This window comes from Asterias rubens, chromosome 7 (assembly GCF_902459465.1).
Source record: "Asterias rubens chromosome 7, eAstRub1.3, whole genome shotgun sequence".
NCBI lineage: Eukaryota > Metazoa > Echinodermata > Asteroidea > Forcipulatida > Asteriidae > Asterias > Asterias rubens.
In genome coordinates this window covers 5,487,897-5,500,318 of record NC_047068.1, presented here as the reverse complement: position 1 = coordinate 5,500,318, position 12,422 = coordinate 5,487,897, and the positions used below count along the sequence as shown (strand labels likewise).

At 36.0% G+C, this 12,422-nt stretch overlaps 1 protein-coding gene across 1 annotated transcript in view; it reads right to left on the bottom strand.

Annotated features, from left to right (window-relative positions):
• Positions 1 to 21: 21 nt before the first annotated feature.
• The window catches only part of LOC117292109 (ras-related C3 botulinum toxin substrate 1-like), a 34,026-nt gene continuing 21,625 nt past the window's right edge, over positions 22 to 12,422 (bottom strand). Inside the window, exons 5-6 of the mRNA XM_033774030.1 lie at positions 8,919 to 9,053; positions 22 to 6,884 (exon numbers count right to left, since the gene is read on the bottom strand). Coding sequence (XP_033629921.1) covers positions 6,726 to 6,884; positions 8,919 to 9,053 — 294 coding nt within the window. The 3' untranslated portion in view covers positions 22 to 6,725. The remainder of the gene's footprint in view (positions 6,885 to 8,918; positions 9,054 to 12,422) is intronic.

Below are 12,422 nucleotides of genomic sequence, written 5' to 3'. Positions count from 1 at the left end.
AACCAGTCAATAAACTCAACACACATTCCCAATATTATTTTCCTTTATTTGTATTTGAATACCTACAACATGCAGTTCCAAAATGCACATTAACAGTAATTCTATATATAGGTACATACAGTGGCATTCATTCTACATGCTGTCATGAATACATTTACAGTTGATGAAGTCAAGGTACTAGACTTATCATCCCAGTCTAACCCAGTCATAAAACATCAACTTAAAGTTCTCATTAATATTTATAAACAAGTTTTTTTTTTAAATTTACATTTCTTCATAGATTACAGAGCTTGAATTTGTGTAGAAAAAATAACACAAGCCCCTTTCAAAAATTAAAGTTTGTGTGGATGCAAAAGTTACTAGTTAGCTTGTTGAACAAGTTTCAAATGAGAATTTACAAAGTAAAACTCAAAAGGCAATACAGAATATATTTTTGACACAAGTCATTGATCACATAAAAAGATTGACACTGATTAAAAAAATCAATCTTTGGAGCAAATGAAAGAGGATTGTGTAGTTTTTTAAATGAGCAAGAGAAAACAAAGTATGTTAACTTCGGGCTGGCAACAAAATCTGAGGGATCTGGCAATAGCTCCGTTAAAGCAAATGTTATTTAACAGCAGATTATTTTAGCAACAGACAGCAATTCTGCAGAGATCAAAAACAGAACTTTGCAATTTTTTAAATTTACAAAATTGAATGAACTTTGGAAGATATCACACATGGAAGTAAACAATAAAATTAGATGAAGTTGTTTTAACATCTCTTTCTTAACAGATGAAAGAATAAAATCCTGACAGTTGAAGCAAAACTTGAAAGTCTGGTCCAAGTACACATTGAACTTAATTGACGTACACAGCATGCTGCCACCATGTTTGTTATGTCCCCCTTTCCTGACTGCAAACATACATAGTAACTCCCATGATACTAAAGAGCAGTCAGGCTAGTTGTCTCTCTAATTGGGGATCAGGCTTCATATATCTGTTTGAAACTCCAAAACCAAATTTGCATCTTTTAAAAATTACTGATTGAGCTTAAGCTTGAGCACAAACTGTGGCTGTGAAATGGACTATTATTGTTCTTACATATTCCTGGTAATTAAACCTCAAAGTGAACTTAATAACTGTAGCTTGGTATGTGATCCCGAAACCCGAAACACCAGGGTTAACTCCTACTCTTCCATGATAAATGTTCTGGACGCATGAACTACCATAGTTCATGTCCAATCCGACAGACAAAGCAATTGTGGTGACCGGGACTGGAACCTTGATCAGAAACACTAGAGCTCGAGTCCAGTGCTTTTAACCACTTGGCTACGACTATACCTATAATATCATCAGCAATTGTTAATACTGATTGTTGTGGGCCACACTAGTAGTCCCTTTCAGCCTCAGAATGGTGATCATGATTTCATGGAATAAAACCAACATGGCGGCACCATGATGAAAGTTCATTTGAAAGTTTATTTAAATTATTCCAATTCAATGAAAATGTGTTGGAGAAGATCTAAAATTATTCCAATCCCTTAAAATGTGAAACAGTTGCGTAGATACATGTAATAATTATTTTCAATTTTGTAGAAGTCACAATTTTAATGTCACCTCCCAAGCAATAGAAGAAAGCAACTACAAGGTGTTTGGGTACATGCTATTTGCAGATATTTACATGGTTATTGTATGTTGAAATATTTATATTATAATGTCAAAACGTTCTTTTAAACTGGTGCTAGCCATTTTTTGCCCTAAACTTTGTAAAAGTATCTTTGCACAAGTGACAAAAAAAAGCAAAAGAAAAAGACAAATGATTTTTCTGACAACTACTAAAATTTGATGAACAAATAAAACAAACAAATAAATCAATCAATCACTAAGAGCAAAAAATTCTTGTACTTACAAAACAAATGCAAACAATGTCAAGCAGTTGAGACACCAAATGCTTGATCCATTAATTATATAGAGTCAATTTAAGGGACAACAATTATATTTAGGAATATATACTTGTGACCAAAACAATGTCTTTCAAAATAATTAAATTGCAATGATCTGCTAAGTTACATTTCGCCTGTTAATAATTTTGAAAATCCATTGGAAACCCATTTTTTTTAAAACTTGGTTCCACACAGCAACACCCTACATGAAAACCTACCATTATATTACAACATTTTGTTCATTCAGACTTATTTATGTATAATTATGTACAATTTCCTTCCTGGTTTGAGAGACAAAATACAACCCAAACCTCACTCCTTGTTCATGCAACAATTATCTGATATCAACATCCACCGATTGAATAAACATGTCGTCAGTTTGTTATTTTCTAAGAACACAACATCAGACCTTGGTGTTTTATCAGGGCCATCGTAATCCTGGTTATGTCAAATGTTTCACAGCTTATTCACTTCCAAACAAGGAATTTCATTCTTACTTGGTCAAAGACAGCGTCCCTAGAAAAAGGGCACTTCCATTTCTAAAAATAACAAAGTCTGTGATCGTTGTTAAGCGGCACCAAGGCCAACACCAGGAGAAATAAGTTCATAGCCTCTGAAAATGTTTGCAGGATTCAAATTACAAAACATGGGCATCTGTTTGCTTTAGGGAACTTCTATGTAACCTGCTTGGTTCAAATGAAGGTAATCATACAATCATATACATGATACAAGAATACAATATGATAATAATCTTTGCTGGGTTGCTTTTGAGAAGAGGCATCTGTAGAAATGAACTAAAACACCCGGAGTGTTGATTGCTGTACATCTTTGTTGACTCTTCAAAGAACCTCAAAAGCCCCCCCCCCCCAGTAATATTTACAGGCAGTTCATCAAATTCAGTGTATTTCACCAAATATACAGTGACTTTGGTACATGGTGTGTGTTTACAACAAACCCTCTCAACAACTGACGCTAATGAATGTTGGAACAAACAAAAAAAGAGAGTAAAAACTTTGGATTTTGACCTCATTCCTGGGGTGCGTTTTGGAGGCTGTAACCAATAATTGTTTCTGATGTCATAACCAAAACGGTAACCGAGCTCACAATTCGGTTATCAATCAGTCTGAACAGCAGAACCAACGACCAACAACCGAAACAGTTTTTGGTTACGCCGCCAAAATGCACCCCTGCTAAACACAACTAATGTTTTTAAACATTTACTTAAAAGTATTTATATTTAAGTAGTTCCGACTATTTTCCTTCTATCCCTTTTTTCATAGACTTATAACCCTAACTCCATAAACGTCATTGTAATACTTGACTTTTGTTGAATCCAAACCAGAACTTGTGGACAGTGTCTTGCGTCTTGCCGGAGCTTTCTAGTTTGACTCTGCATTACAGGATTCAAGCAAGCAGTTAGATTGGTAAGGATTTAGAATGGTTTAAGCTTTTGTCTTTTCATTTATACTCTAAAATTGTTATTATTTATTGGAAGAACGGTTTAAGTTGTGACACAACAGCACCTCTGGACCTTAGAGAATGATCTAACAACATTGTCCCACTGTCATAAAGAAACTTTTTCATTATTCTAATTTGAAAAATATATCTAATTAATACAAATAATTGCAAGAAGAGGGTTTATATCTCAGTACAAATTTATCACACTTAATATTGTGGACTCTTGTACTAATGTCCACATGAAGAGCAGACTGTGATTATTATGTCACCAAAGGGTTCCCCAATTAGAAACATTAACATCCCAAATGGGAACATTATCATCCCAAATGGGAACATTAACATCCCAAATGGGAACTTTATCATCCCAAATGATGTACTTTAGTAATTTTACCTCGTTAGAGACATCTATAGCCTGATCGGAAAAAGGTTTCCAGTAAGTTATGATCCCAATTGGGGGTGTATGTGTATGCATGGACAATTTTTTTTCTAAAGTAGGCAGTGATGAAAAACCAAATTACGCTTCATCCCAACTCAAGGTTCTTAAACCACAACTGCACATAATTGCATGGAAGGAATTAGGTTCAATCAACACACTCCCTCCAGACATGTACACAGACATTGGTTTAACTGTACAACAGCCCCTAATGATGCAATCCTATTACGTGTACCGGTACATGTCTAGGAAAGTTTAACTGTACAACTTGAACAGCGCCCTCTTGTGCCACAAGGGGCAAACACCTACATAAATTTGTTACATTCTTATTTGTAAAAATTTTCTTAATTCGGCCTTTGGCTGCGATGATGTTTTTATCAATAAGCCATTTCAATTATATGTTTTTCACTCCTACTACTTAACATAAATGTTATTAAAAACATGTATCACACACATTGCAGGATGATGCCATACCTTTAGGTTATAGATTATTGAGAGATTATAAAAAAAATGATGTTAATAAATAAATGCGAGGGTTGCACCACACACACAATAATGTTTACAGGTGTGTGGCGACATTTAGTTAAATAAATTGATCGCTCTTATAATTTATTAGTAATAGATGAATTACATTCCCTTGTGCTTGTATGTTGTATGACTGAATGACCACATAGTGGTAAATTTCCTTTAATTTTACACTGTTTTGATTTTACGTCCATGCCATTTATGAAACTGGAATGAGAAAAAAACCTAGCATGGAATTCCCGGCTTTAACCTTTTTGGTGTTTGATTTATTGTTTTTACTTCGTTACATTAATCACTTGATGATGATCTTAAATGAATACAAGAATACTTAAAGAAAACCATGGAGTATTTCACTCTGCCAATGAAGTCACCTATTAAGTCATTGCTTCCAGTTTGGTCTAAATCCCTGACCTATATGATTGCTCAAAACATGCAAATATTGTGGGGTGACAGACTAATTACTTCCCAGCCTCAGTATGACTACATGTACATTCATTTGTATGGCTAGACTTTCCTGTACAAAGGGCCTGAATTCATAAAGACGCTAATCTTTAGCCAATCTGCTGAGTGAGTACCAGTCACATGCAATCACAATCACAAATCACAATCACAATGTTGTTGGTTGGTGTCCGAGGCACAATTTCATTTTAAAGCAAAAAATCGACGCTTAAAGAAGCAGGGAATTCCTTGCTAACGTCAAGTGTATTTCACAGGTTAGCAGGGAGTTTCTGCTTAAGAGCATGGGTACTCCATAATGCTAGGCATTCTTCACTTACAAAGCTAGCACAGAAATTTTGTGCTTGCCCTGTAAGCGAAGAATGGTGATTGCAAGCGTAGAATTCAGCGGTAAGCAGAGCCATGAAATTTGGCCCAAAACCTGTTTGTGCTCAGAAAATTTGTGAACTCAATAATGGCTGCAAATAATAATCCTCCAGAGTACATGAATTCCAGATCCTGGGGCAGCACCAATCCATGTGAAACCAAATCCTTACCACTAAGAAGCCAACAACGTCTGAGTCGTTCATTAAGACTATTTCCCCCGTGAATGAATATGAAAAACAAATAGTTCAAAAACAGCTCAGGGAACGACTACTGAATGCCTTTCAGCAATTCTTAAGATTCATTTGAATAAAAATGAAATCTAATACCCATCAAGATGCAAATGACCCAGGGGGTACTCCCACTAGAGGGAAAACAGTCGGATGTTATTTCAAAATATGAAAACAAAATGGAGCAATTGAAATGAACGGATTGAAAGAGATGGAGTATTGCCCCAAGAAAGAAAATATTCATTCTCTGTTTTGTTGACGCCCTCTCAAACATGGAATGTGCTTCTGGCAGGAGGAGAGTTTTGTCAAAAATTATTTAGTCATGGGATGTCAAATCGAGATTCCTCTTTCTTAGAGTATGAAGAATAAAGATCTGCACCTTGTACAGTCACCCATCTTCAAGTCATAAAACAATGATATTGACAAAATAGGTTGACTGCCAACATTAGGGCTAGGTAGCTCAGTTAGTAGAGTGTCAGCATGTTAATCCCCAGGTTGCAGGTTTAAGGCATGCTTTAGTCAATCTGTCTTTGTTCCGCCAAAAGTCATGTATCTTCCATACAAATTCATGTACCTTAAGGTTTGAGGCAACAGTAGTCAGGCTCCTCATACATGTATCAATGTTTAAAACATGTAAATGCACAGGGGATTAGATGTGGAGAGCTGCAATGTCACAACACTCCATCATAAAGCAGATTCCCAAGACAAACAATGTACAAAACTGACAAAGTAGACAACACAAACCTTAATCTCCCAATACTGGACAGAGTTGAAGTTGAATCTGAATTTGATATTTGAGTAAAGGCTTCATAGAGCTGCTAGGCTGAACATATTGCGGCTTGCCAAACATAATTACCTGATAAGCAAAAAACAAATAATATACATACCAGGGAGACCTGGCTGGTAATTTGTTTTGGCTAAGCAAAACTTGCTTAATGCTTAACAAACTTGCTTGGCAGCATAATGAAATAAGCCCCTGAGGTATGGTATTTTTTAATTCACATATTTTCATCATAGAAATAGAACTAGGAGAATGGTGCGCTTGATTGTCATCTGCATCTAATGTAAACGCCCTCTTAGTCGGCAAATGGACAATTATTATGGAAGCCACATGACACATGAATGAAACATCTTTAGCCTACTCCGCTTAAAGGCACACTTAACCTTCTCCATGCTTCTATTTTTATGATCAAAGTCAAACAGCGCCCTCAAGAAATCAGTTATCAGAGTCAAACAGCGCCCTCAAGAGTCCAGTAAATACAATCCAGAAACCACACTACATATAATCTGCTTGCATGCTAGGTTACATACTATTCTACATCAATGCCACTCCTCATAGTAACCTGCAGTGAGGTTTTCTTTTCTTGGGGACCTTAGGAGGATAAAGCACGACTCGGATTGCTTCTTCAAATACCGTCTTAAGACCTTTCTGTGTCAGGGCGGAGCATTCTAGATATTTGACTCCTCCTATTTCTTTATTCATCTGGATGCCCTGTGAAAGACAAAACAAATAGATAATGAGACAAAATAAGATTGGGACAAATTACACAAGTCAGGTGTTGAAGATCTAACCTATTTTAAGTAGCTATTTCAGAGCTGCCAACATTTGTATCTTGCGATATTTGTCAACAATCAGGGAGATATTACATTCAACATAATAGGGAAAAAGCTTGCGTAATCAGGGAGATTTTAAAATCTGTTCATGAGAACATGGCAAGATTGGTTGATTTTCAGAGAACTTTCTGATCTGTTCATGAGAACATGGCAAGATTGGTTGATTTTCAGAGAACTTTCTGCAGAATCAGGGAGAGTTGGCAACTCTGCTAATCTAAACGGATTTTCAATTCAAGCCAAGTTTTGTTTCAAGTACAAAATAATCTGTTAAATCCTGAAAAGTAAATATCTCAACATCAAATAAAATTAGTTGAGTAATTAGCCTAATATATGTTACCGATTTAAACATGTTAATTTATTAATACCATGTCAATTCACTGTGGATTTATGCATTACTTCCCAAAGGTATTGTAATTACTAATTTAGACAAATTGTAATAAATACGCAAAACAAATAGAGCAAGTATATTTAAAAACAAGAAACAGAAATCACAAATCATGTCGTACTTTACATAAAAACAGGTAAGTAGAGGAGAAGAGCATTTCAAAGCTGAGGTTGTGGTGAAACAACATAAATAAATATTAATAAAGAATTGTCTTAGAGTAAAACAAACACATATAAACATCAATCAATAGGCAGTAGGCAATCAAATCAAGCAAATGGAATGAAAACAAAATGTAATATCAAATAGGATTGGTAATCAATTCTGGTGAACTCCTGCAATAAAAAAGAACAATAATTACTTGGTAAATGAAATAATACAATGCATTCCACTTAGCATCTCAATAGACTGATCCATTAAGCCCCACCCCATTACGTATTGACCAATCACAACCCATCGTGCAACCAAAAGTCTGACAAATTTAAGGTCCGACATCAGTGCGCGTATGCTTGGCGTGCGCGGCAGAGCTGTGCAGAATGGCATTGGCGAGGTGCACGTTGTCTTGCCCACACATGCGCAGTGGGCGGAGCCTAATGGATCGATCTATTGACAAGTGATTTATGTTAGTGTTTTTTCATTATGTCAAACAACATGATAACCAATAATGTAGATGAGTAGATAAGTTATCCAGGTATTTTGGCATTAAAAAACAATCGTGTCCCAGACTGGTAAACTTCACAGATGAAACACAATGTAAAAGCAAATGCCTCCCTGCCACTAACCAATGCCTTGGTGCCCCTTGAAATGTTCTAGTCGAATGGATGTTCCTTATAGAGGTGCCCCAAGACTTAACCCAAAAAATATCTTGATGCCTGAAGGATAAAACACCCTCAAGTCTATCAAAATGTCAAAGGTTTCTCTGATAATCATAATGTCTTTGTAACAAATGGTAAACCCATGATAGGAGCTTTGTAAAAACCATAATCGGAGCTGTGTATCATTCAGACAGACAGATAGACAATCCAAATTCAGTAATCCCTGCTTTGACGAATACAACACTTGTGTGGTGATCAATTATAGGTCCATAGTGTACTAGTATTCCAATGGCATGTACATAGGGGTACATGTATTCACATGGCCTGTCAGCATGAACAATGATCCCGTATGAACACACACATCTTGTCATCAATCAAGTTAGAAACATGTACAGCAAATCAAGTTAGACCAACAAGCACATCAACATTTCCATTGCTTAAATTGTGTTTCATCTATTATAACAATAATCACAATTTCAAAAACCAAAAGCAAATTTTAAAGGTGCATACCAATGTGACCATTTTAGTTATAAAAAAACATTATTAAGAAAAGGAACGTGTCACTGTGGAATTGAAAAACTCTTTTCAAGAATACTAACGAAGTGAAAGAGTCCCGAAACCATTTTTGGCACTCTCTTTATTATTATGTTTATTTTTATTTTTTAAAAACATGTCATCGCTTGATCTTTCCTTTTATTTGATAATTCCTCCTTACCTCATTAAACTTAATCGGTGACAGATTGCGTTCCCTCAATTTGTCGATGGTTTCTTGGTTATCTCGAAGATCAAGTTTTGTTCCTACCAGGATAATTGGAGCTTGGGGACAGTGATGCCTGACCTCTGGAGCCCACTAAAGAGAGACAGGAAAAACAAACATGAGAAGTTAAATTATCGGAATTGTTATCTCATTGAGCAAAGTTTAAGGAAACAACTTCTCAATGTTCTGCCTGGTGTTTATAAAGTTTGTGGCATCACCTGATGTACCTTTGGTTAAAGGAATACAATCTTTTGTAATCTCAAGACAAACTACATTTACATGTATAGCGGCAAAAAAGTGGCTTGTACTAAAATACCCTTAGCGGCTACAAGGTTTGACCTACTTCCATTCCAAGTAAAGAAGTCAAAGTAAAGGTCATGTCCAGTTATGAAGTTTTCCAATTATTTCATGACAAAACAATAGAAATAAGCACAGGCTGTCCAGGGAAGGGCAAAAGTTTTAAAAACCGTCATAAAAAAGATGTGCCCTCCCGGAGGAATGAAGTGAAAAAACGATGTACATGTAGAGGGATCATAAATATGGTGAGCGCACGCACGTGTGATAACAAATTTATCTGTAAGCTAGCTTGACATCAAGATTAAAAAACTACATGAACACGGAGCAGCCATTAGTTTTGCGGACACTTGGCTTAAAATAGTGGAGATAAAACAGCGCAACACCCAAGGTGTGATATGGGTCATGTGATAAAGCTTTCACACCTCTTGTTGCTACGGGTTGACCAATCAGAATCTAGGATTCAAGTCCTTTCAATCCTTTCTCCAACCCTTTATTTAATTCCTTGAGAATTATGTTTTGAGTATGAATGATGCTGAACGATTAACCCTGTGTAATATCAATAATCACACATGGCCTGCAATTACATGGTTCTGATTGCAGCCAAAACAAATCCCAGACCCTGACAATGTAAATCCAACAGTGAACCAAGCAGGAGGTCTGACTCAACCTCACTAAAACTCTTTGTTGCATTTCACGCTTCTCCCGACACCAACCCTTGAGATCGTTTCAATCTGAATATTCAATATATCACTGATACTCCATTAAAAGGGAAATTTTGCCTTTGATCGGGCGAAGTGGTCTATGAAATAAATGAATGTTATGAAATGCATTGTTAAAAAGATGTTTTAAAAGTAGAATGTAATGATCCACACATATATGCCTCGAAATTGCACTGTGTTCTTAAAACAACATGAACTAACACGGAAATCCAATTTGTGGACTCATATTTTTGACTCCACAAAATGGCCAACCATCTTATTTAGGAAAGTAAAAGGAAAACCTTACAATTTCGAGACACAATTATGTGGATCATTATATTCCACTTATAAAACATCTTTGTATAATTTTATAACAAATGGTTGCAAACACTTTTCATAGACCAGCCTGCCCGATCGAAGACAACGTATCCCTTTAACCCTGCTTGCTTCACTGCTACATGTACAGTGGCTACACACACAACAACTGTTTTCAAAACACGAGTCGCCAATTCACCGTCACCGCATGAGTTTTTTCTTTTCTTTTTTGGAGCGTGATGTCACGGTGGGGGGGAGTGACCGAAGTCTCTAGACGATCAATTACACCCCTCAGGAAATTCAACCAGGAGAATAATATAATTTCATTTCTATACTCAAGGCCACTATGCATCAAACACATTGAAAACACTTGCATTTAATAATCCAGTTGTGTTTTATGGACTGAACTGTAGAAGAGAGTGTAACACTTCAGGGTTTTTGTTAAGTTTTGTTTTTTGTTTGTTTTGGGGGGCCGAGTTAATTTACAGCACAGTCTAAATAAATTAATCCAGATTTCCACATGCCCATACTCTCACAATAATGTCAATGTGAGTTTGTTTTTTAATGCTATTTAGTTTGCTTGGTAATGTTTAATTTTTGTTTGGGCAAATCTTTTTTTTTTTCCATGGGCCCTCTATTCCATTATTCCGTTCTGCTGCTTTTGTCTTTTTTCTCAACTTCTGTGAGTGTTGGTGAGTTTTTATTTCTTTTAAATGTAATTTAATGTTTTTAAACTGCAACAAATCACAAAATACAGGCTACTGGCAGCTCAGAATGACTTTTATTAATTAAATTCAATTCAAAAAACCTTTCTCTATGATTGTAGGCAAAACATTTGTTTTCCTTAAAAACCTTAAAAGGTATGGTCAAAAGCTGGATGTGAGATCAAATATAATAATAATAACCAATTCTTATATAGCGCATTTCACAATAACCGTATCAATGCGCTTTACATTAATAGTGCCCTGGTATTCCAGCAATACCTTTCATGACAACTACAGAAATGCACAATTGCACATTAACAGCAAAATGTATTAAAATAAATGCATAAATGAACAATCATTAAAAAAAACTAAAAAACAAGCCCATTCAATAAAACTACCTCCATGCTGCATGTACTGTTTTGTAAGTCATTGTCCGAGGCTGGCTCACAGAACTATTCTCATGAAAACACAAGTCTTTGAAAGATTATTTTTTAATATGTATGCAAAAAGCATACACACACACATGCATTAGCTTATAAATACAAATCTCAATGATTACATGTGCATTCAAATTACTCTGAAATGTCCACAGAAAGTTTGAGATTTTAGAATACTAATTTGTCCCTTTCTTTCAGCGTTCTTCAATATATTTAAAACGGCAACACATCATCATAACAAGTCATGCGTGACACTAGAAGCCAACGTTCCGCGCCCTCATTTGTCTAAGAACATCTGCTGCCCAATTCCAATGTCTGTAGAAACAATATTTATGCATGTGAATTAATACAAAGTCTACATTATTTTGACTTGGAGTAAACAACTTCACGGCTTGGTGAGCAGAGAAGGACATTGGCCCTAAACTGGAACAGTTAAGCGTCCCTGCATAATGATTACGCAACACCTCCACTACGCCTGGCTGACGGATTTCACGTTGAGAAGAAATTATAAGAAGCGTCCTGTCATGCTCATACCGTTGTTGGGTTTATCACCTCTAAGAGGTTTGGAATTAGTCTAACAGTCCGAGGAGTAATGATGTTACATATACCATCATGTGTTTGGATTGTAGTAATGGGTACAGAATTTTGAATTTAGTCAGCAGTAAAAATTGGAGCTTAGTAAAAGTACAATTACAGCTTAGTTTGCACAAGAAACATCTGTTGATTAGCGGCCGAAACTACCTGCTAACCAAGAAACATCTGTTGATTAGCGGCCGAAACTACCTGCTAACCAAGAAACATCTGTTGATTAGCGGCCGAAACTACCTGCTAACCAAGAAACATCTGTTGATTAGCGGCCGAAACTACCTGCTATCCAAGTACCTGTTAATATCAGCCGATAGATGACAAATGAACGTTTTGCTAATGTGGCTCAAAGGAGGTTTGAAGTTGGAGTTGTATACCATCATTGTTTGGTTTGCAAAAGTGTACAGAGTTTCAAATATAGTCAGC